The sequence below is a fragment of the Neopsephotus bourkii genome, unplaced genomic scaffold (genome assembly GCF_033783945.1).
Source record: "Neopsephotus bourkii isolate Nb327-2 ecotype Australia unplaced genomic scaffold, CSIRO-AGI_Nbou_v1 NB_533, whole genome shotgun sequence".
In the NCBI taxonomy this organism is placed as follows: Eukaryota; Metazoa; Chordata; class Aves; order Psittaciformes; family Psittacidae; genus Neopsephotus; species Neopsephotus bourkii.
In genome coordinates this window covers 1925571-1950850 of record NW_026901034.1, presented here as the reverse complement: position 1 = coordinate 1950850, position 25280 = coordinate 1925571, and the positions used below count along the sequence as shown (strand labels likewise).

The following is a 25280-nucleotide window of genomic DNA, read 5'->3' as shown; positions in this document are numbered from 1 at the left end:
AGGGAGGCAGCTTCCAATGTTTCCACATGAGCTATAAGAAATTCTCCCTCAGAGAAGCTTAGATGCCCAGGACCAAAATAAAGCCTCATTAGGCATAGAGGCTCATCAAGTGGATGCAAGACATCTGCACAGCACAGGGGGAATGTGGGCAGCAGCTCTGCCCCGCCTCCATCACCCTGCCAGGTTGGAGTCCTGGATGCCCCCTTAAAAACCCTGCATCTTCCCCCCCCTCACTCAGCAATTCCCAAAATAGAAAGCCAAGGAGCTGCATCACAAGGCAAAAGCAGCTCAAACTGTCAGCACAGCCAGAAATCTACTGTTACAAGCTGGATAAGTGCAACAGCCTGGAAAAATGAATCAAGCTTTAAATATGGACTTTCCTGAAAGGTCCCATATGAGCCACTGTGGGAAAGGCAAATCCTGTTCTCTCCTACAGTGCCAGCCAGGGACTGGCACAGGGTGCCCAGAGAAGCTGTGGCTGCCCCATCCCTGGCAGTGTTCAAGGCCAGGTTGGATGGGGCTTGGAGCAACCTGATCTAGTGGAAGGCGTCCCTGCCTCTGGCAGGGGGGTTGGAACTGGATGAGCTTTAAGGTCCCTTCCACCCCAAACCAATCTTGGATTCTGTGAAAGTAGAATGCCTCCAGCACGGGGATGGAAAACAATTGCCAAACCTTGGGAGGACATGGAGCTCAGCACTAGCAACCTGCTCTTGGAAATAACTTCCCTAGGTCAGCAGAACCATTAGTCTGAACTTCAAATCCAGGCTCTCTACCTGGGTGGGAAATACTGGTCCAGCACCAGCCCAAGCCTCAGCTGATGAGCTGCTGGCTCAGCACCCTGCAGCTCACAGCCCCAAACCTCCACTGAAGCGCCCTGCTGATGCCCTCTCCAGGTAGGATGAACCTGTGTTTCTCAGTAGGTCTCACAAGGTCTCAGCCCATGGCCAAGCCTACAGCAACATCTCATAGCTGTTAAAGCAAACATAGCAAGAAGAGGGAAATGACATAGCAAGAAGAGGGAAAAAAAAAAACACCCTAAAAAAACCCTGCTCTGTTTCTAGATGAACAGTCAGCTCCATGGGTTCACCAAGGAAAGCTAGAGATCCCCAAAACCCCGTGAATCCAAAGGCCAAAGCAAACTAGACAGAGATAGCACAGACAGGTGCTGACATGGTGCTGAGCAGCCAGCAGGGTGCCCCATGGGGAAGAGCAGAGCCCAGCTCTCTGCAGGCACCGGGGTGGTGCAGAGAGCACAAGTCCTTCCACACCTTTTGTGCCCATCCCCACTGCATAAGTGAGGCTGTGGGTGGCAGGTCCCACAGAGATACTGAAAGACGCAAAGACCGCAACATCTCAGTGACCTGCCCATCCTCCCACTGTCCTGGGGGCAGCTTGGTGCTGCAGATCCAGGCTGAAAGACAGATAAAGCAGACCCAGTACCTTAGCCGGCAGCAGGACCACCTCATCTTAAACACCTGCAACATCCTTCAGCCACTCACCAGAAGCCCTATCCCGCTTCTGCTCATGTCCATCCCTGAGGCTGTCACTGCATCCTGAGCCTGAAGGCAGCAGCTCCCACAGAAGCAGTTCACAGGCACCACAGGTAGCTCCCCCAGACTCACCTCCATGGACACCCACTTTTGCTGCACATGGAAAAGAATCAACACGTTGCTGAGGTCAGGTCTGCCCTCCTGCAGTGGGGATGTTCATCAGCCCATCCCAGCAGAGAGCCGAAAACCACAGTATGCAGTAGTGACACAGCCCCAGGGACACCAGAAGCAGCACAAGCCTGTGCAACCCGGTGGGGGATCAGCCTCTCCTCTGGGCTAGAGGAAGTTGAATGACATTGGAGGTCCAATGCCTCAGTTGGCAGCTCTTAGCGGCACTTTAGGTTACATGGATGTCTGATCCCATTGTATTGATGCTCCCACCCATTGCCAATCAACACCAAGTGCTTTTCAGCACAAGGACACCCGAGCCCTCATTACAACCCCACAGCCAGTAACAGGCAGGAGGAAGGACACCCGAACCCCCATCTCTGGTGTCTTAGGGAAGACAAAAGACAAAGCCCATGAAACATTGATCAGAGCACCTGCAGCCGCAGTGTAGCCCTGCCATATCCCTGCCATCCTGCCACCAGGATGGCCCCACCGAAGGCTGAAGCTGTCCAAGGTTGATCTCAGCAACCCAGCCCCTCACTGCACCCATTGGCTGGCCCAGGGCAGACCGCTGAATAGACCCAGTTGCTCACATATATGAGGCAAAGGATGGAAAACTCACTTCCTACTTCCAATCTCACTCCATCCTTTGGGCAGCAGCATCCAGATACTTGCCCTGCACATCACCCAGTAAGCAATATCATGGAGAGGGGCTCTGTCACAGAGTGGGCAACCTTGAGCTGCCACCATCTGCTCCACCAGGCTGGAGCAGCCTCTTTATGTGTTGTTTTGGAAATGCTGAGCATAAAAATAGCTCTCTGATGTGTTGATGGTTTCAGGAGGACGCACATATACAAATGCAGAGGGGGCAGACTCCCCAGTACTCACAAACTGCCGCCGTAGCTTGGTCTTGACACGCTCGGCCTTGGTCTCAGCTGGGTGGGCAGCATAGCTGAGGGAGCCAAGGTGGTTGTCCACCGACAGACTCTTCCTCATGTAGAAGGAGCGGGTGCGGAAGTAGCCAAATGGGGCATCCTCCACCGCTGTGCCAAGCTGGGAATCCTGGCGGGGGTCCGTACAGTCATCCTCCAGCCGCCAGGCCTCCCCTAGAAGGACATGCCACCCCATCAGAGCCAAAGCCCAGGACATGTTGTATCCCTCAGTCCACCTGGGGATGCCCACCCCACCCCACCAGCATGCCATGGGGATGGGTGATGCAGAACTCAGAGGAGGTTGAGGGCACATCCCTGCTGCAAGCCTCATGTACCCCATGCTCCACCATGTCCAGCCTCATGTCCCCAGTATCTTCCTGGCTGGGATGGGTCAAATGCAGTTGAGCACAATGAAGACTTGGCCAGAGGTGAAGCCTCCAGGCACTACTGCAGTTATCATAGAAACCTGGAATGGTTTGAGTTGAAAGGGATCTGAAAACTCATCCAGTTCCAACCCCTTGCTATGGGCAGGGACACCTTCCACCAGACTAGGTTGCTCCAAGCCCCAACCACAGCCAACTGCTCCATCTCCTGCCTCTCAACACACACCTCTTCTCCAAGCTTCCTGAGCTTTTTAGGGTGTAAAAACAGGTCACTGTGTGCAGAGTCCTACCAGTGGCTCTGAAGGCACCAAATCAGAATGATAAGAACCAAGAGGACAAGCTGAAAGAGGGGCAGAGAGCTGAAAACCATGAACAAAGAGGCGACCCAGAGCGCAGCACTTGCATCTCATCCTTTTTTCCTCCCCTACTTTAATAAGCTGCTCCTGCTCCTCTCCAAATGTCAACTCACACAACACAGGAACTGCTGTTTGAAAGCTGTGATTATTCAATGCACAAACACATCAATCGGAGCCCAGACCCAGGCTGCCAGCACCAGATCACATCGCTCCGGGGCCACGCTGGGAATGCTCTGACACAGGCACAGAGCCCTGGAGCAGAACCACCCAACATACAGGAACATCCCACGCGGAAGGAGGAACCAGCCCTAAGGCCCCTGCGCTCACCTGTGATGGCTCAGCCATCATCCCCTGTCCCCAGCCTCCCATCTCTTCACATGGGAGGTGCTCCAGCACCCTTATCATCCTCATGATAATCATAGCCTCACAGAGTTTGGGTTGGAAGGGACCTTAAAGCTCATCCAGTCCCAGTGCCCTGCCACAAGCAGGGACAGCTTCCACTAGACCAGGTTGCCCCAAGCCCCGTCCAACCTGGCCTTGAACACTGCCAGGGATGGGGCAGCCACAGCTTCTCTGGGCACCCTGCGCCAGCGCCTCAGCACCCTCACAGGGAAGAACTTCTGCCTAAGACCTAAAAAGAATGGAGTCTCCTCTAGTTACCTACCTACCTACCTACTCAGAAGGGTTCCCCCTCATGTCTCAAGGAGCCACCTCCGCCAGCTGTCCCACAGGTCTTCCTCCCATCAAAGACCCCCTCTCACAATAGGCTGTAAGGACAGCAGGGTCCTGTAGCAGCAGGGTCCTGCAGCACACCTGGAGCTCCACTGTGGCCAGCACAGGACAAGCTCTGGCCATGCCAAGGTCCTCTCCGGGCAGGACTTGACAGAGAATTAGGAACTGAAACACAGGCTGCAAACCATTGACATCAATCCAGCTCACAGTGACCTGACCACTAGCAGGGTAGATTTAAAAGAAATCAAAATAAATAGACAAGAATTCTGCTGGAAGGGAGCTGGGTTTTAAGGGTATATTTAGCACTGGACTATCAGCACTGGATTGCAGCCCTTATCACTGTTTCCGTGCTAATAATCTCTTTTCTCATCATTTTTATGGCCCTGGTGTGATTCTGCTGGCACCAAAAGCACTGAAACACTTCGGTAATCAGCAGGTTTTTGTAAATAAACTTGTTCAGAGCAGCTATCCCAACCCTATTGGTATTTCATCAGGATCAGCACACAAGTAGAAGAACATGAGGATGATCAGTGGGCTGGAGCACCTTCCATACCAGGACACACTGAAAAAGCTGGGGCTGCTGCTCAGCCTGGAGACTATGAAAGATGGGGAGGTTGAAATAACGGGCCCAAAGCCTCAGATAAGAGCAAAAATTAGCCCACACCTCACCAGGAAGGGCTGCTTTTAGAGGAGGATAAACTCCACAGAGGCTGGACCTGGATTTATTTCATCATTTCATAGAACCATAGAATCATAGTGAACTAGGTTGGAAAAGACCTTTAAGATCATCAAGACCAACTGTTCTCCCAGGAATTTGTGCCCCTGGAGAAGCAGGAAAGATTTGCCAGGATCTGGCAGGCAGGGTGGAACCTCAGCAGAAGCTACTTACCAGCAGAAGGGACTGTGCAGCCTTTCTGGGGGTCAGGGGCTGAGTGCTTCTTGTAGGGCTTCTGTTCTGGCATCTCCTCCCTGTACACGGCGGGGTCGAGGAGGGGAAGTCTGCTCAGGACTGGGGACTGTGGGATGCTGGGCAGCGTCCGGGACTTCCCCAGCAGCGGCCGCTGCAGCTTCCTGTCCAGAGACCTAGAGGGAGAAAACACAGGATACCCCTGTCAGTGGGGTGGCTTCTTCAGGCCACGAGCCTTCCGTAACACACAGTGCTGCCACTGGGCTGAGAGCATATAGGGCTTCCCAACACCAAACTGCACCTGCCATCTGAACGCTGGTCCTAAAGGAAAGCCATTTTCTTTCACCAGTGTATTTTAATTAGGATTTGCATCTCGAGATGCAAGCCACCATCAGCATGTGAAGCATTCTAGCAGCCATGCCAGCTCAAAGCTCACAGAGAATCAGGATTAGGCAAAAAAAACCAACCAGGGGGTTTAAGACTGAAGTGACATGAATTGTCTTGAAGAGAATAAAAGACCCACTTGGCACTGAGCATCATCTGAGACACCAGAATGCTTTTTGTGGTGGAAACCAGGCACCGTGGAGTGCTCAGGCATGTGCTATGGGAACATCTGGTCTATAGCAAGACAGAATCAGGCAGCAGGTACTGCAGAGGTCACAAAGGTATCATGAAACACATAGAAACACAAGGACAAGGTCTCCGTGGAGTCAAAACTGAACTGAGTTTGATGATGGGGTGCACAGGTGACCGAGACACACAATGTGTGAGCAGTGTGACCGTGAGCTGCCACCTTTTCCAAAACCCCAGAGCCTTGCAGTGGGCCATGGCAGCAGGTCCCCTTTTCTCCCGCTTCACCCCACAGTCTCCCTCAAGGGATGATCCTCAGGTGCCATCCTCAGGGATAAGACTGGCCCAGGCCATGCTGGGAAGATTCTGTGACAAATGGGTATGAGATAAAAAGGAACAGATGCCCAGCACTGCTATGGTGTGAGGAGACAGAATCACCGAAGCACAGAATCATTAGGAATGGAAGGGACCTCTGGAGATCATCCAGTTCAAACCCCTGCCAAAGCAGGGCCACCAGAAGCAGTTTGTAGTGGTGGGGTTTGAATGTCTCCAGAGGCAGAGAACACCACAAAACCCCCTTGGCAGCCTGTTCCAGTGCTCTGCCACCTGCAGCAGAAAGTTATTCCTCATGTTGAGATGAAACTCGTTGTGTTTTACTTTATGGCCATTGCTCCTCTTCTTGTCTCTCAGCACCACTGAAAAGGGTCTGGCACCATGCTCCTGGCACCTGCCTTTGAGATACTGATCTGCATTGATGAGACCCCTCTCAGTCTGCTCTTCTCTGGACTAAACAGGCCCAGCTCCCGCAATCTCTCCTCATAAGAGAGATGCTCCAGACCCCTGATCATCCTTGTGGCCTCTCCCAGACCCTCTCCAGTAGCTCCTTGTCTTTCTTGTATTGAGGAGCCCAGAACTGGACAGAGGACTGCAGATGTGGCCTCATCAGGGTCAAGTAGAAAGGGAGGACCACCTCCCTTTGACTTGCTGCCACAGTCCTCCCAGTGCATCCCAGGAGACAAGAGACAAGGACACCCAGTGCCAAGAGCTGTATGCTGAGATCACCCCAAAACTGTCACCTGTGCCCTGCTCCCCAGAGCCCACACCAGAGCCTGACTCTGCTCCCAGCACACCCTGAGGGGAACTCAGCAGTCTCAAGGCTGTTCCCAAATCTCACACTGAATGATACAAATCTTTAAAATTCCCATCCAAAATTGAATCCTTAGCTGGTTTATGCTCAGTTGTTCTTGTGACAATTTTAACCTTTACCTTAAATAATTATCCTCCCTCTCTGGTATTTGCTCCCATGATTAATTGCTATTACACTTCAGTCACAGCCCTTTCCAGCCTGTGCTTCTTCAGGCTGATTAAGGCAAGTTCTTTCAGCCTCCTTACACAAGATGACCTTGGGTTGTTTCCACTGCCCTCACTTGCCCTTCCTCCAGCTTGGACCAGCATCCTCATCCCATCCCAGAGCACCGCACAGAGCCAAGCTCCCGGCAAGAAAAGGGCGCTCTGCCTGCCTGCACCTTACAGCATTCGGGTTCATTCCATTTCCACTGCTCCAGGCCACAAGATCACACAAGGAACACACCATGCAGAAGCTCCTGCCTCTCGGTGGCCGCTTGTCACTGCTCCCTTTATGATAATCGTTTATCACTCCCATTACAAGTGTGACAGCAGCTCCCAACCGCTGTTGGCATTGGGTGCAATTCCCAGGCAAGCAGCCGCACTCACTGCACCGTGATTCCTGCGGGATGGCACTGCTGGTGCAGCAGACACATAGCAAGGGATGGGGTGGCTACACATGGGTGGAAGGCAGGAGCCACAGTACCGGGAGCCGGACACACCCTGTGTCCACCCTGGGGGCCCTTTCACTCACACCATGAAATACACATCCATCAGAGCAGGGACAGGGAGCACATTCAGATAGGGAGCACATTCAGTGTGTAGGTACAGAAATGTGTTAACTGCATTCACCCTTGTTTATCAGGCAATCATGGAATCACAGAATTTAGGTTGGAAGGGACACCTTCCACTAGACCAGGTTGCTCCAAGCCCCGTCCAACCTGGCCTTGAACACTGCCAGGGATGGGGCAGCCACAGCTTCTCTGGGCACCCTGTGCCAGCGCCTCAGCACCCTCACAGGGAAGAGCTTCTGCCTAAGAGCTCATCTCAGTCTCCCCTCTGTCAGGTTAAAGCCATTCCCCCTTGTCCTGTCCCTACAGGCCCTTGCCCAAAGCCCCTCTCCAGGCTTCTTGTAGCCCCTTTAGGCACTGGAGCTGCTCTAAGGTCTCCCCTTAAGGAGCTTTCTCTTCTCCAGGCTGAACAAGCCCAGCTCTCTCTGTGAGGACAGGGACAGCTCTGCCCTAGCCCTGGAGAGGCACTGTTGCAGCTGCACCAAGCACAGAACCATCCTGTCCACTCCAGGCGCCATGCCTCACTTACACTGACATGAAAACAAGATATGCCAGGAGATACAAAGCCAGAATTAGCATCCAGAGTTGTTTCTATTTCAGTACAACGTATGTACCTCCCATTGTAACATATTTCACTGGCACAAGACAACAGGGCTGTAACTTAACACATCACTGTGCTGCATAAATGAGTCCTGGGCTCTGCCAGCATTCAAAACCTTCCTTTTTTCTTGCATGTAAATCTCAGCTCTTTTAAAGGCACCTGGGTACAGCAGCATCACCTGCAGAACAGCATTAGCATTTTAAGTGCTAACATCCCCTTGTGCCTACAGTGCCACTCACACAAATCCAATGGGGGCAAAGAGGGAAGAATTCTCACCCTCTAAGGAGCAACAACTTTAATGTTGCAAAGCTGCAGACAATGATTTATTAATGAAAGAGGAAAGCAACTAGAAACCTGTTTATATCTGAAATCCGAATTTGAATTCCCAAGCACACTCCATCTATGTGGATCTACCACCTCATGTGTCCTCAGCCAGCAGCTATATACCAGCTCTCTGGGTGGGATGGGAAAGAGAATCAGAAAAAGGTAAATCACATGGGTTGAGGTAAGAGCAGATTAATAATTTCTAGAGTGGTTTGGGTTGGAAGGGACCTTAAAGCTCATCCAGTTCCACCCCCCTGCCACAGGCAGGGACACCTTCCACTAGACCAGGTTGCTCCAAGCCCCGTCCAACCTGGCCTTGAACACTGCCAGGGATGGGGCAGCCACAGCTTCTCTGGGCACCCTGTGCCAGCGCCTCAGCACCCTCATAACTGAAATAAAATGAAATATTATTATAACAAAAATGAAAAGAGAGATAACAAAAAGAGAGAAATGAAAGCCAGGAAAACCCCAGTGATGCACAATACAACTGCTCACCACTCACAGACAAATGCTCATCCCTGAGCAGCAAACAGTCCCTTCCAGCCAACTCCCTCCAGTTTATAACTCAAGCCTCAGGCTCTATGGTATGGAATACCCCTTCAGCTAGTTTGGGTCAGGTGTCCTGCCTCTGCTTCCTCCCAGCTTCTTGTCTGCAGCCCCACACACACACACCACCTCACTGGCAGAACATGAGAAGTCCTTGATCAGGGTAACAACACTTAACAACTTAAACCATCAGTGTGTTCTCAGTATCGTTCTCAGACTAAAACTGAAACACAGCACTGCACCAGCTACTAGGAAGAGAATTAACTCTATCCCAGCTGATACCAGGACACCAAGCACAACTCCAGCGGCCTCAGCAGCCCCTGCCTGCTGGAACCTGGCACCACCAGGAAGTCACATTGCACCTATATATGCTTCCCAAGCAGGCTCCACAGCTAGGTCTGATCATTACTAAAGATCCCTGATGGAGTGTAAAGCTCAATTAGAAAAGCCATAATCAATGCTGTTGCAGCCTACATTTAGTTGCTGTTTGGCATTTTGGTAGAAAGGAGAGCACATAATCAAGTCTTGACACGGGGGAAAAAATCCTTCTGGCTGCCTGTGAGAGCTCAGGCAGGAGCCCAGTGACAGCTCCATCACTCCCAGTCTGCAGCCAGATGGGGAAGTGTGAGGTGAGTCCCCAGGGCCAGGTCTCCTGCCAGCAGCCCTGGGACAGACGGGGAACAAGCCAACCCAGCTGAGTGCTCCAGCATCCCCCACCAGAGCCTGACACCCAGTGCAGCTTCCCAAGCTTTCAGTGAGGCCATCAGGCTAACCAACAAAGCCACTCTGACAAAAAAAGGTAAAAATGATGATCTTTAAGGTCCCTTCCAACCCAAACCATTCTATGATTCTATGAGAGGCAGAACACATCACAAAAGATGTGCTGTGTCCAAAGCCTTCCCCATGGTGATGTTGATGCGCGGATTGACTCCAGAACTCATTAAAAGTTATCGGTAGAATCAGGTGTCTGCTTTTCCTTGTCAATAGAACCAAGTGTCTGCTTTTCCTTGTCAATAGAACCAAGTGTCTGCTTTTCCTTGTCAATAGAACCAAGTGTCTGCTTTTCCTTGTCAATAGAACCAAGTGTCTGCTTTTCCTTGTCAATAGAACCAAGTGTCTGCTTTTCCTTGTCAATAGAACCAAGTGTCTGCTTTTCCTTGTCAATAGAACCAAGTGTCTGCTTTTCCTTGTCAATAGAACCAAGTGTCTGCTTTTCCTTGTCAATAGAACCAAGTGTCTGCTTTTCCTTGTCAATAGAACCAAGTGTCTGCTTTTCCTTGTCAATAGAACCAAGTGTCTGCTTTTCCTTGTCAATAGAACCAAGTGTCTGCTTTTCCTTATCAATAGAACCAAGTGTCTGCTTTTCCTTATCAGTAGTTAGTGCCTTTGTTCTGCTTAGTAGGCACGATAGGTACAGACAATACCTTTGCTTAAGCAATCGAATTCCTCTAACCCCCTTATACAACCCCCCTGTACAACCCCCCTGTCCAACCCCCCTGTACATTGGTCAACCCTCTGCATCAATGTCCTTACCCAACTTCTCCATCACCCCAGCAGAAGCGAGGCTAAGCAGAGATAGAAGGAAGGGAGGGATAGAGAAAAAGTTAATGAAAGTTGGAATGGGTCCAGAGGAGGCCGTGGAGATGCTGTGAGGGCTGGAGCAGCTCTGCTCTGGAGCCAGGCTGAGAGAGCTGGGATGGTTCAGCCTGGAGAAGAGAAGGATCCTTAAGGGGAGACCTTAGAGCAGCTCCAGTGCCTAAAGGGGCTACAAGAAACCTGGAGAGGGGCTTTGGACAAGGGCCTGTAGGGACAGGACAAGGGGGAATGGCTTTAACCTGACAGAGGGGAGACTGAGATGAGCTCTTAGGCAGAAGTTCTTCCCTGTGAGGGTGCTGAGGCGCTGGCACAGGGTGCCCAGAGAAGCTGTGGCTGCCCCATCCCTGGCAGTGTTCAAGGCCAGGTTGGACGGGGCTTGGAGCAACCTGGTCTAGTGGAAGGTGTCCCTGCCCGTGGCAGGGGGTTTGGAACTGGGTGACCTTTAAGGTCCCTTCCAACACAAACCAGTTTGGGATCCCATGATTAAACCAGGGAAAGCCAAATCCTGCATGCCTCCTTCAAGCAACTGCACACACCCCCTCAGCCTGTGCTTCCCCTTATTTCAATGTGATAGAAGCTGCTCCCCGGGCACTTCCCAGCCCAGTCTAGAGAGGACAGAGTCTGCAGCTTACCCAGGGGAAGGACAGAGGAGTCACTACACCAGCCACAGCACAAACCCAGCAACACAAGAGAGACAGCAAGCAGCAAGAGAAAAATAATCCTAAACCCACTACTCCCATGATCCAAAAATGACCCCAATAAACCTCACTACAATTTCCCAAGGATCTGAGCAGGAAAACCTCCTGCACATGCCTTGGAAATGCCTGAGGATGGTGACTCCCCAGAAATGTCCCGTTCCTGGGAGAAGGAAAGCCCTCACCCTGTCACAGCATTCAATCAGCTCTCAGAGAAAGCCAAACACACCCTGCACTAGTCCAATTTCCCTCTCACCCGTTTTCCTAGAGCCAGGCTGCTCATGGAAAACGGGAAGGAGAAGAGGTTAAGGCAGGGAGCAAGGGGGAAGAGGGAGAGGGGCAGAGCAGCAGGGACCCTGCCTGCTGCTCCAGGGCTGGGGACCGGTGCCAACCGCATGCCCTGTTGTGTGAGGCCATTTCCAAGCTCAGAGGGGAACAATGTGTGTCCCAAAGGACTCACAGCTCCGAAAAGCAAATAAGAATTCAGAAAAAGATGGAGATGACAAATGGCTGCTCCTCCTGCAGAACATTTCACAGGGAATTTTGCAGGGCTCCTCTATAACCCCAGTCAACTAGTTCACTACATCAGCCAAGCAAAGGAAGATCCTAATGCTGAATGTTTGGGGAAGAACAGCTAAATGAGGTACTGGGATTAGCCCAGGACTGGCAGAGGATGGCAGGGTATAGGGGCAAGAGAGACAGGTTATTGCAGAGGGACACCACTCCAAGATCTTCCCTCAAGACGTGGCTTAGCCAGCTCCTCCAAGGAGGTGTAACTTAGCAACCTGACCTTAAAAACTCCGCAAAGGTTTCTGATGGATTCAGGAAAATGAGAGATGCTGCAAGCCAGGAGGAGCAATTCCCCACCACAACCTGCTCCTAGGCTGGGGTGAGGGCAAACATGCCTCTGGCTGGGGAGGAGGGTGAAGGTGCTGCGTGCCTCCTCCTGCACATGGCCTCTTAGCATCAATGATGGTGCAAAAGGCAAAACAACAAACAGGGCACCATATCAACCCCTTGAAACAGCTGCAGAGACCAAGTTGGGGGCAAGGTGACTGGCACAAGGGGACGACATGTACCACAAATTGCTCATAGCCCTCCAGAAAAGATGGAAAAGCAAGTGCAGGGTGACCATGTCACTGCCATCCCTGTAGAGCTTCACCCCACTTTGAATCCATGTCCTGGGTAGAGGCAGAGCCTGCTCCTATAGGAAGCAGAGCTGGATCATGGACATCTCAAGGTCCAGGCATAAAGCAAGGCAGGGCTGTGCCTCAGCACCCCGGGTGTGAGTACTGCTGCTGGAGGACATGTGCCATGGGGAAGCTCTGGAGGCAACAACACAAGAGGGATGTGAAGCGAGTCCAGAGGAGGCCAGGGAGGTGCTGCAAGGGCTGGAGCAGCTCTGCTCTGGAGCCAGGCTGAGAGAGCTGGGATGGTTCAGCCTGGAGAAGAGAAGGCTCCTTAAGGGGAGACCTTAGAGCAGCTCCAGTGCCTAAAGGGGCTACAAGAAAGCTGGAGAGGGGCTTTGGGCAAGGGTCTGTAGGGACAGGACAAGGGGGAATGGCTTTAACCTGACAGAGGGGAGACTGAGATGAGCTCTTAGGCAGAAGTTCTTCCCTGTGAGGGTGCTGAGGTGCCGGCACAGGGTGCCCAGAGAAGCTGTGGCTGCCCCATCCCTGGCAGTGTTCAAGGCCAGGTTGGACGGGGCTTGGAGCAACCTGGTCTGGTGGAAGGTGTCCCTGCCCATGGCAGGGGGTTGGGACTGGATGAGCTTTAAGGTCCCTTCCACCCAAATCTGTCTGTGGATGATTTCAAGAGCAGTGATTTGCACAATGCTCTCCTTCATCCCCATCCAGACAGCAGCAGCAGACAAGAGAACTGGTTTCTGCAGCGGGGTTTTGCAGGGAAAGGAAGCAACAGAAGAGGTGAAGCAGAGGAGGCTGCAAGTGCCCTAGAAGCTGTTTCTGGACAGAAGCACATGGCAACAACAGCAGCATCCTCCAGATGCAGTTCAGTGTGGTCCAAAGCCCAAAGCAGCAGCAGGGCCCCAGAAAGGGCTGGGAGTGAAGGGGGGGGGGGCATTCTGCAGTGGGGAAGCCTAGAGAAGGGCCCTGAGAGGAAGCAAGAAAACCAGGTAAAACACAGAGTGGCCTTAAAAACCAAAGGCCAAGGATTTAGGAAGAGTGGAGCCTTCACAGGGCACCCATGTGTGTTCAAACCACCATCATTTGCTCTGGAAGCCTCATCAACTGTCAGCAAATGCCTGAGTCACCGGTACTTTTCCAGTGACCCTGTGAATTGCAGAAGTCAGAGAAAATCACTCAGAAATCTTCCCTTCACGTTCAGAAAACACCCAAACAGGAAACCTGTTCTTGCTGCCCAGTGTCTGCATCAGAGTTAAGTTCCCAGCAGCCAACACAGCCACACCAGTTCTCATCACACAGGCACTGAGGGGTGACAATCACCACCTCCTTGCAGCAGGACCTTCCCCATCTATTAGAGCCACATTTCTAGCAGGAAAGATGAGCAGCCCAGCCCATACTCATCATCTGGGAGCAGAGAGGAGGCAGGAGCATCCCCTCCTGCTCTGGCACAGGGCACAGCAGTACCCCTGAGCAGGAGGGGTTCAGCTCTGTCACATCTCTCTCTTCCCAATTCAAGCCAAGCTTCCACAAAACTGTCTTCCTGCTGTTAAAAGGTAACAGGGGCTGAAGAGTGGAGGATGATAGCTGAAAACAGAGTCTTTTATCTGGCTGTGAAACACTTTCAAAGCAAAACAAAACCCAAAACAGCATTCAGCTTGCAAGTCCAGAAAAGCAAAGCAGAAAAATAAACCCAAAGCATGTGAAGCTATAAAAATATCTTCCCAGGCTCAGCTGAGAGCTGGTAAATACCATGATTTCCACCAGCTGGGTCGCAAACGCTTCCCCTCCTGCCACCTCTCTGGCTTGAAGGGCATCCCTCCAACAGGGACCATCACCTGAGCACTGGACAAAACACTGCCGCTGAGATCATCTTCGAAAGGACACTGCTGCTCCTGACAAACACAGGACGGACGCTTCAGGCATGAGTTATACAGCACAGGAAGCACAAAGACACTCCAGTCAGTGCTGAGGCTGCTTGGCTTGTTTTAAATCCTATCGTTCCTGCAGCATGACCAGGTTTTCCAGCCCTTGAGGCTCACACTGGCAAAGCTGGCTTATCTCTGACTACTAACCCGTGGCAAAAAACATTATTTCATCTGTTTTGGTCAAAAAAAAGTATTTGTAGTCATAGGCTTGGCCCGCATAGTGCTGTTTTAAACCATCCTGTGCATCCAGAGCCTTACGCTGGTTCTCATTTTCCTCTGAAGCAGCAGCAGCACCAGCACCATAAGAGGAAGGTTGCCACTGTGGTCAAATGGACAGCAAGCCTGTTCAACAAGACAGATTTTTATGCTCCCAGTTTGGATGCTGGGGAGGGACTCTTCATCGGGGACTGTGGGGACAGGACAAGGGGTAATGGGTTCAAACTTAAACAGGGGAGATTTAGGCTGTATATAAGGAAGAGGTTCTTCCCTGTGAGGGTGCTGAGGCGCTGGCACAGGGTGCCCAGAGAAGCTGTGGCTGCCCCATCCCTGGCAGTGTTCAAGGCCAGGTTGGACGGGGCTTGGGGCAACCTGGTCTAGTGGAAGGTGTCCCTGCCCGTGACAGGGGGTTGGAACTGGGTGAGCTTTAAGGTCCCTTCTAACCTGAACCATTCATGATTCTGTGATGATTCTAATGTGTCACAGAAACATCCCTAAAAGAAGTGGCTTTTGGTGAAGGGATAATGGATGCTGCAAGGAGCTGGCAACAGAGCTGGAAGTAGAGCTGGGAGTGAAGACCTCCCTCAGGAGCGACTGCCCTCCCAGGATGGGGGTTAATGGGTGGGCTGAGGGTCCATTCTATAGAATCCCAGACTAGTTTAGGTTGGAAGGCACCTTAAAGCTCACCCAGTTCCAACCCCCTGCCATGGGCAGGGACACCTTCCACTAGACCAGGTTGCTCCAAGCAAAAGCGCCCATGGGGCTCCCTAAGGTGAGCAGCAAGGGCCGAGACTGCTGCCACAGCTGGCTCACCAGGAGCTGCTTATTCCCACCTGCATTCTTCCCATCAATGCACGCTAAAAATATGTCGCATAAATCTGTATAATTGCCAAGTATTCCTACTGTAGAAAACAGATTTTTGAGGGGAAAAAGATAATTATTATAGTATCCTTATCTTTACATTTGAACTATTCTGAACAAAGTCTCCTGTTTTTTCTTTCCTCTTTGAAATTTCTCCTCCTGGGTCCAGAAAAAGACTCCTCTCTCAAGCCATCCCCCCCTCTCCTTGCTCTCCAACTCTTCAGAGTACTCAGCTCAGCTCACCTCTGGTAGGAGAGCATCACCCAGATGCTCCCCCAGGAACAGCCAACTCCCCAGCAAGGGCTTTGGAGGAGATAACCCACCCAAACGTCCTCACAGGAGGGTGCCACTGCTGCTCTGTCTTCCATTTCCCACTCTTACATAGTGGCCAGGCCATGGCTGGTCACTTCAGAAGGTCCTTCAGCATCCAAGGTCAGGTAGAGGATGGGTCCTCTAGGGTGATGGATGGATGATACTGTGTGATCAGACCCCTCCAAACCATGATGGCATCACTTCCCTGCTCCCCAGAGCTCTGCCCACTGCCCCATAGCACTGCCATGCTCCACCACCACCATCTTCACGGAACCCCCACATGTCCCATTCAGCTCAACATCTCCCTGAGGCACACGAGGGCACAAAGCCCCTTCCCTTCCCCTCCACAGGTCAGTGATGCCAATGCAGGTAATTTGATGGCTGTCAGGAGGGAGCCACACCCCCCCCCCCCATTGCTCCCCTATGCCTGGCAGGGTCCCTTCAACCCCACTCCCTGCTCAAGAGCAGCATTTTGCTGCATGGTGCCCCACACCTGAGGCTGAGTAGAGCAACCAGGGACAATCTTTGCTCAGAAACCTTCCCCCTGCCAGCCACCACATTTAGTAGAAGCTGTTAAATTCACATCTGCTGTCTGAAGTCCCCCTCCTCATGTGCAATTCCCACTGTGTATTGCTGGGGCTTCTGTTTCCTACCTGTGCACCCACCCAGCAGTGACTCAGTGCCAAAACACTGGGGGAAGGAGGAATCAAACTGTCTTTCTAGCAACCATGATTCACAGGCCAAGGTTTCCTGCTGAAGGAGATGTTTGCTGAAGTCATGCTACAGATGTAATTCTCCTTAATACCAGTATAACTTCCCCTTCCTCCTGCTACCCCATCCAACTACTGTTCCAAAATAAAGGATGACAATCCATTCCTTTCTGCCTAATCCAGGCAAAGATTAACTTCAGCTTGCGCAGAAAATAGCTCCCAACCTCCTCACCCATTCCAAAGATTAGCTCTAAAGGATGCCAGAAGCGAAGCATGAAGGAAGAACATGGGGTGGCAGACACATCCTGTGGCTTTCAATAAAAAATTGCCCCAAAACCCAAAAAGACAACAGCAAGAGCTCAGACATGCCTTTCCAGCCTGCCAGTTCCAGGAAGTTTGATTTTCCCAGCCAGCTCCAACACATGCAGACAATTCCATGGGAAAGACAGAATTCCAGACTGGTTTGAGTTGGAAGGGACCTTAAAGCTCACCCAGTTCCAACCCCCTGCCACGGGCAGGGACACCTTCCACCAGACCAGGTTGCTCCAAGCCCCGTCCAACCTGGCCTTGAACACTGCCAGGGATGGGGCAGCCACAGCTTCTCTGGGCACCCTGTGCCAGTGCCTCAGCACCCTCACAGGGAAGAACTTCTGCCTAAGAGCTCAGCTCAGTCTCCCCTCTGTCAGCTTAAAGCCATTCCCCCTTGTCCTGTCCCTACAGGCCCTTGTCCAAAGCCCCTCTCCAGCTTTCTTGTAGCAACCTTAGGCACCGGAGCTGCTCTAAGGTCTCCCCTTAAGGATCCTTCTCTTCTCCAGGCTGAACCAGCCCAGCTCTCTCAGCCTGGCTCCAGAGCAGAGCTGCTCCAGCCCTCACAGCATCTCCACGGCCTCCTCTGGACTTGCTCCAACAGCTCCATGTCCCTCTTGTGTTGTTGCCCCAGAGCTGGATGCAGGACTGCAGGGGGGTCTTCCCAGATCACAATAGAGGGGAGAATCCTCCTCTGACCTGCTGTTCATGCTACCTACAGCCACAAGAGCAGGTTTTTGAGGAGCACGAAGCAGCAGAGATGACCAGAAGCAAGGCATCACTGGCTCCATCCACATCACTTCCCCTGCAAAGCTGCTGGTGCTCAGCACCACGACCATGAAAGGGAGGATGGAGGCAGCAGCCCCCACAGCAAGGCTGTGGACAGGACATTGGGTGCTGGAACTGGGAACACACCTAGGTGTCCCCAGTGCACAGGAACCCCCACGGAGAACCAGGATCTGCTGGAAAGGCCCCTTGTAATGACAGTCTTAATGGGGAGAGAGATTTCTTTTCCATGCTGCTCCCTTTTCTGATAGATCACAGCCACACTGATGCAAATAACTGGGGAGAGCAAAGCCAAAAAGCCTCTTGAGGTTTAAACATACAAAGCCCAGGCAGTTTAATCAAGCAAGAAAAGCTAAATGTCATTTCCTCCCATGGCACTGCCACTCTGCTCACAAACACAACCCTTTACATCTGATGGCTTGTCCTCTTGGTGACACACCAGGGATGCAGCTCACAGCCTAGGGGAAAGCTGACGCAGAGCAGAGGGGAAGAAGGCTCAGGCCACCACTGAAGGTGAGAGAAGCAGCTCAAAATGCAAGAGCTCCTGAAGCTGCTTCTCACATTCCTGCCCAGCCATGCAAAGGGAACCACTAAGCTGTGCAGGTGCCGAGTGTCCTGTCACAGGTAACAGCAACAACAGACACAGCTCTACTGCAACACAGCCATGGTCTGAGTCCCTCATACTGAATTTAGGACGCTGTCTCCAGCTCAGCCTGGGCACAACACAGAGCACATCCACCGAGCAGCCATGGATATCATTTATTCCTTTTAAATAGGTTACAATGATCTGTGGCTGCTGATCCAGCCACCCACATGCTTCCCTGCTGGCCTCTCAGCAGGGAGGGTGTCAGTTCTGGGCAGTTTGAAATACAAGTGCCACCAACACCTTGTTGAATAATCTCAGGTGGAAACTTCTCAACCCAAAACATTTCCAAGTTCCTTCCTTGTTTTCTCTTTAAAATACACAGGTACCATCTCATATTGGTGTGTCATTTGGAAGCAAGAAGGTTTTGTTCAAAACTTGTCCAAACCAAAGAGTAAAGTCAGTCAAACTAACATCCATGCACAAGACCCCCAGTGCCTCTCAGGGATGCCCCACAGCAGGGGGTGGTGAGTTTTACCTTGTGTGAAAAGCCTTTCACCTAGCTCAAGCAGCAGGATACAGTACCTGGGGAAAATGGTCCATGTACATCTGCGGTAGGTGGGTGCACAAGATGCCCCCAGTCACCCAGCAAGAGTCCCCTTAGCTCTACCTACCCCAACTGGCTTCTTGCTCCATCCTACCAGCTCTCAACACCTCCAAGCATTTAAAACAGCCAGCACAAGTTAAAACCCCCAGACTGGGACTTGGAAGGGGTGGGCTGAGTCCCAGTGCCATGTCCAACATGATACCAAGTAACTTGGTGCCACTGTGACACAGTGGGATGATGCACAAGGCAGGCATGCTCCGATGGTGGGACTGTTGAAAGGCCATGCTCTAAGCCAGGAGTGGAAGACACACTGCCAGTTTTCATCTGCCTCACAGACAAACCCACACAGGACTTACTCCTTCAGTGCCTTTTTCCAGCCCCAAAACTTGACAGTTCTTTCTCTTCCCTATCACAACCATGTGATGGAATGCAGATGTGCTGCCAGAGCTGAAGAGAGATACTTAAACATCCAAAACCAACTAAGCCAAACCCTGCTAGGAGAACACTGCCCACCACCCCTCCCCACTCACCCACCTCGAAGCCCATCCACTTGCACAGCAAGGAACACGAGTCAGGAAATCAGGGTGGGACATACCCGCAAAGGAGGGGAGGTTACAGCTCCCCAGTGCAAAGAGCTTCCTACAAGCCCCAGTATGGGCTCCAACAGCAGCAGGGACACCAGGACCCACCTCTGCTCCTGTGAGTGCAAATCAGGAGCATCACCCGGAGATTATCTAATGGCATGGGCAGAACAGGCCACGCAAGTTGGAATTTTTATGGAATTTTTAGATAATTTAACACCCTGCAGCTAACTCTGCTTGCCCACTCCCTGGTTCAGCACAAGCCAAGCATCTCTCCTCCCCATTTCTCAAGCTTAGCTTCCCTGGGATTCACTGCAGGTTGCTCCACTGCCTCCACCCAAGCCAGGGAAAAGTTGCTCTCCTGCAACCTGACTCTGTATGCTCTTCACCCCCCAAACTGTTGAGGGTCTTCAGTTCTGCTGCTTCCAACACTGAAGGTCTCCCCCACAAGAAGGATACAAGATCCAAAGCCAGCCACAATTCTCTCCTTCCTCTCCCTCCGCCCTGAAGATCTTGTTTCCCATAACTAGGCAGTGATCTCCAGATGAGTACATCAAAGCCCCTCTGCAGGGACCGCATGGGACTCTAGGGACAGGGCAACCTGTGCCAGCGCCTCAGCACCCTCACAGGGAAGAATCAAAGAAGGAATGTGCATCAACCTCCTGAAGCCAAGTGAGCAGATCTATCCTAGAACAGTACCGGGCCAAGAGAGAAAGCCAGGATATCAAACAGCCTCTGAGTCCCTGCCTAGAGGACAAGATACTTCCCAAAAGCCATCCCAGGCCCGTATTTGGGATTCCTAATGATGTGTCATTTGCCTTAGAACCATAAAACGGTTTGGGTTGAAAAGGATCTTAAGATCAGCTAATTCCAAACCCCTGCCATGGGGAGGCTTGTCACTGCTGCAGGTCGCAGCTCCCTGAGCGAAGGACTGGTGTTCTCAGGGGGGTCTGCTACCAGCACTGCAGTCAGGCTGAAACCAACCCCAACAGGCTCCTTGAGAAGTTCTCCAAGAGCCATGAACTCTGTCAGTGACACTGGATCCTGATCTTCCAGCAGCACTGCGAGCCCCTGGCCCTCGGCCAGCATCTGCCAGGCTTGCTGGATGCTAAGCAGCTTTGTCTGAGGACAGCAGCCAGGAGAGGTGCCAGCGGACTCCTGAACACTTCCAACAAGCCCCCCAGCCCACTCCCAGTAGATCACCACTGGCCTCCCAACCCAGTTACAGGACAACAGCCTTCCCCGATGTTCTGATCCACTCTCAAAAGCTGCAGGAACCCAGAACTGGCCTCCCAGACCTTCCAGTTTTAAAATAACTCACTAGATGAGCTGTTTTGTAGAACCTGACTTTTCCCCTCATTACTCCTCATGCCAGAAGCAGATCCTCTTTACCAGCACACAGAGAGCTGGGCACAAGCACCTTGAGGCTGACACCATAAGATAACACAAAGAACAAACCCCAAGAAGAACATCCAGGTCCTCCTGTCTTTTGCCCACAGGCACCTTCATCCAGTGCTGCAGAGAAAACCCCATCATCCTGCACAAAGCCATGTGGCTCCAAAGCCACTTAAGCCAGTTGTCTGGTTCATCCCTCAATGCTTCTATCAGACTGGAAAAAGTTACTGCAAATAAACCATAGAATGGTTTGAGCTGGAGGAACCTTAAAGCTCATCCAGTTCCAACTACCAGGTTGCTAGACCAGGTTGCTCCAAGCCCCATCCAACCTGGCCTTGAACACTGCCAGGGATGGGGCAGCCACAGCTTCTCTGGGCAGCCTGTTCCAATCCCTGGCTGGTGTGTTTACACTCCATCCCCATACCCTACACGCTGCATGCTAGGGACACTCTCATGGCCAGCGTGGCGCACCTGGAGCCTCTCAACCCCTGGAGAACTGACTGTCCAACTGATTCAACAACATGAGACAAACATGCCATGCTACTGCTCTTCCATGTGCAAGTTTGAGCCCTCAACTCCTAAATCCACCTTGCGCCCATTGCTCTACTGAAGGTGTAGGTTGAAAACGCAGGCAGATTACTTAGGAGCATAACTACACACCTGCTGTCTGTGAGGTCTCCCAGGAATGCATGGGACCACTATAGTTAGAATTTAATAACTCCAGTTAGTGCATCCTCCTGGCTGAGGACCTGCCCACATTTGATTGCTGCAGTCTCAGGGGGCCACAGGCCTTTGGCAGGAGTGGTGGGAGCCCAATGGGGCTGAACCATGCCAGGACTATGACATGGCTCAGACATCACACTATTGAGCTTGCATCCAGGATTTCCAGTACTTCTGTGCACATGGAAATGAGGGGTCTGAGCCACTTATTTCCCTGTTTAATTTGCCCCTATTAGCATGAAGAAATAAAATCAAACCAGAACATTGCTCAGCAAAGTGGGAAAAAGCCTCATCTAGAGTAAGGACAGCATCAGATGTGGCAGGAGATGCCTTTTGTTTGCTTTTGGGTCCCTGCCATGAAGTGTTTGGCTTCCTGGCTGGTAGCAGCCAATGCAGTTTGGGTCAGGGGGCTCAGGTGGGGCTTCTCAAGGTACAGACATTGGAGGGGAGAACAAAACCAGCGAATGTCTCAAGCAGCTTGGGTGGAAAGTGACACTGATTTCAAAAGCACCCTGTGCTTCAATCAACACATTTTTACTGCCATAATCAACCATGTGCAATCAAGGGAACGTGCTCAGGATCTGCAGGTGTACTTGAGCCCTGGGTCTGAGGGTGTTGGGACTGAGGAGCACTGCACACTCAGCGCCAGGCTGAGCTGCTGCATGGCACCAGGGCAGGGAAGCGCAGCTGTTTCATCTCCAGCTTGGCCATGCAGCACCATCCGGGCATGTGCAGAAGCTTCTGCTTGGGGGTGGCATGTCTGGCAGCCCCACACAGAGCCCCACACAACAGCCACAACGACACAGCACAAACCACGCTCCTGCTCTTAAACACATCCTCACTCAGCATCTCCCCAGCAGATTTGGTACCTTAGCTAGCCACCAGAAATGACACTTGTGTGACTAATGCCCCCAGAGCTAGGAAGGCACCACAGCATCTCCTATTAGATGGGAAATCACACAGTTCACCCCAAAACCCAAGGTCCAGAACAGCAGCAGGCTATGCAAGGGGGATGACGGCTGTCAAGCCCCAGGAGAAACTCCTCCCTCCCCTCATGACCAAGCCACATACTTGCTCTCCATGTGGCACTTGGGCGCATACCAGCGAGCCCCATGGACACACTGTGCTGGGCAGTGCCTGCAGAACTTCCACATGCCCATCACACTGGCACAGCAAAAACCAGAGGGCAGAAACCAGGGTTACTGTCCACAACACCAAAGAAGAGCAGAACAAAGCTCCTGGCTCAGCCAAGGATGGTTTCGTGTTTCCGGAGAAACCGCGCCAGGCTCCAAGCTAGTGGGGAAGAGGCAACTGAATCCTTCAGCCACCGAGTGAGGAGGGGAGACAGCAACAGCACATCACGTCTCAGCAGCAGCATTGGAAACAGCAAGAGGGGCTCAGACAACGGACCCCCAACTTCTTTTTAATCTGCCGATACTTCAATAACCTTTAGAGGGCATGAGATGCTCAACACCCAGGGAAGAAGGCAAGCAGTTATCATGGTGCTGTGTTTTCCTCATGTGTCCCCACACAGACCCACATCCTTCCAGCAGCAAGGAGTTGCCACGTGCAGGTCAGCAGAGGGTTTGGGGACACACACACACTGCTCAGGCTCTAACCCTCTGTCTCACCATGAGCCCACACAGAGAAAGGGAAAAGTATCAAGTGCTATCCATGTCCTATACAATGCTTGCCATTCCCTACACACTGCTCATCATTCCCCAGGACAGGTAAAGCTACCCAGGCACTCAGCAATTTGCTTCATTGCAGTAACTGTGTTGACATGCAAACCAAGGATGTGTGAGGCTGGCCCTGCTGCTTTCCACCACAACCCCAATCACTCCAACAGCAGCACGCTCCAAGGGGATTTCCAGTCCACCCAGTGCCACCCATCCCCATCCCCAGCATGTTCCCCTCATCAATCCACCCCCCCAGTCAAGCTGACAATGAACAGCTTGTCTGCTGCTCAGAGAAGCCCTTTTTACATTGCAGCCTGCCCCGAAGCACCACCAAGACCACCCCAAACCAGTCCCCTGCATGCCAGGAGGCTCCACCAGCACCAGGTTCATCCCTACCTGTGAAGCCACATCTTGTGCCTTTTCAGCCCAGGACTTGGCCCACAGCAGAGTGAGAGGCAGAGGTAAGAAAGGGCAACGGCAGCACAACCACCTCCTCCTCCAACCAGGAGACAGTGCAGCGGCACTACACAGCCAGCCAAGGCAGAGGCAGGCAGACACACTTGCAGACATCTGAGGTGCAACACCGATACCCGGGATGTGCCCTGGGCAGGGACACAGATGCCAGGAGCCTGATGGAGATGTCCCACGGCAATGAGCTGCTCAGGAGCCCCTCGGGACAAAGGTGATGCTTCCTGAGCTCTTTCCGTGCCCCCAGCCCCCTTCCCCAGTCCCAGGAGCCATAAAGGGAAAGCAAAGCCCTCAGACTGCATCTCCCAGCCCGCAGCCCCCTGGGGCACGCACGGAGGCGGCACAGGCCACCCTGTACCTGCACTCCAGGCCACTACAGCAGCAGCTCCCGCTCCGCCGGCCGCGCCGCCCTGAGCGCAGCTCCGTCCTCGACTTCCTCAGGCTGAAGTATTCCGTCAGCTTCCCAAAGGAAGCCATGGCCCCCTGGGCGCCGCTCCCGCCGCACGCTCATGCATGCTACATCCCTACTGTGCTCGCTACCCCGCGGGCTCTGGCAACCCACGGGACCAGGCAGGGAGCGCTGTGACCCAGGCACGGAGCAAGGCAGGAAGAGCACAGCCACGAATTACTCGTTGGAGGTTCGTTCACAGGGCGCTCCACGGCGATCCCTCACATTTGGGAAGCTCTGCCTCCCTGAGCCAACTGCAGGCGCCGGACTGCACGAGAGCAGCTGGCATCCGCGCGCTTAGATACTGCGATGCTGCAGAGCTGAGTTAAGGAGGAGGAAAGAAATAATACAACTACTAATAAGCATTCCCGCTGGAAAGGGTCCCTCAGTAGTAACGGCACAGGTCTGTGAGCCCTCAAGGCAAGCGGCCACCTGGCAGGGGTGGTGGCCCAGCGTGGCTGTGGTGGCCCTCCGCCGGGCAAGGGGATGCTCTCTGGATCAGAAGGTGATGAGAAAACCCAAGGAATCGGCTGTTCAGATGGCTTTCCAAAAGGTCTGTTTTTACGCCACAATAGGTGGAGAGGATCCCAGCTCGCTCCTCTTGTGGAAGATCCCCACTCGCTTCTCTTGTGGCTATTCAGAATTCAGTTTTTCCCTCCCTCCCTGTTTCCAAAGGCAAACGGCACCTCTCAGCCTCCAGCAGCATCTCCCCACCACGATTTTCCAGTCTGTCACCAAACACTAGTTGGAGATCATCTGCTCCCCAGGCTCCGGCACAACGCCTTTCTACAGCAGCCAGCAGAGAAAAGGATGCTCCAAACCCGAAAGGAAATCCTACAGCCAACCTCCCCTGGTCGGGAGCTCTCAGCTCTGCATCCTCAGTGCCTGATGCCAGCTGGGCGGAGGAAAAGCACGGGCTTCAGAAAATACACACCACACCCCCCCCTCCCCCCGCCCCAGCCCCACAGAGCAAAGCCAGACCAAGTCAGTGAAGCACATCCAGGGCAGGGGTGTGTGACGGGACTCACACGCCAGGGACCCTCGGACACAGCAAACAAAACCAACGTTAACCCAGCTGGCAGAGCTCCCCCTGCATCCTCTGCATCCCTCTGTTGTGGATGCCATGTTAAAACACACACAACCCCCTTTCATTGCTATTTCCCTGCTTAGAGCCATCCACGGCAACCAGCCTGCGAGCACCGAGGGACAGCGGCCGCCGCCGAACCCCTGCTGTGCGCCATGCCCGGCCCCCTCTCCACCCCCCTACCCCCCCCCGCTTCCCTCCTCCCTTATTGGCGTCCCTTTCCTCTAGGCTCCGGATC

At 52.7% G+C, this 25280-nt stretch overlaps 1 protein-coding gene across 5 annotated transcripts in view; it reads right to left on the bottom strand.

Annotated features, from left to right (window-relative positions):
* Positions 1 to 25280, bottom strand: part of LOC133210912 (ankyrin repeat and fibronectin type-III domain-containing protein 1-like) — a 227458-nt gene that overhangs the window by 153008 nt on the left and 49170 nt on the right. For 4 of the 5 annotated variants that reach the window (XM_061350763.1, XM_061350762.1, XM_061350759.1 and 1 more), the window contains 2 exons: positions 4951 to 5144; positions 2547 to 2764 (listed from right to left, as the gene is read on the bottom strand). In XM_061350763.1, coding sequence (XP_061206747.1) covers positions 2547 to 2764; positions 4951 to 5023 — 291 coding nt within the window. In that variant the 5' untranslated portion in view covers positions 5024 to 5144. Of the gene's footprint in view, positions 1 to 2546; positions 2765 to 4950; positions 5145 to 23868; positions 24849 to 25280 lie in introns of those variants that run through there. The other variant, XM_061350760.1, reaches the window with a different exon arrangement.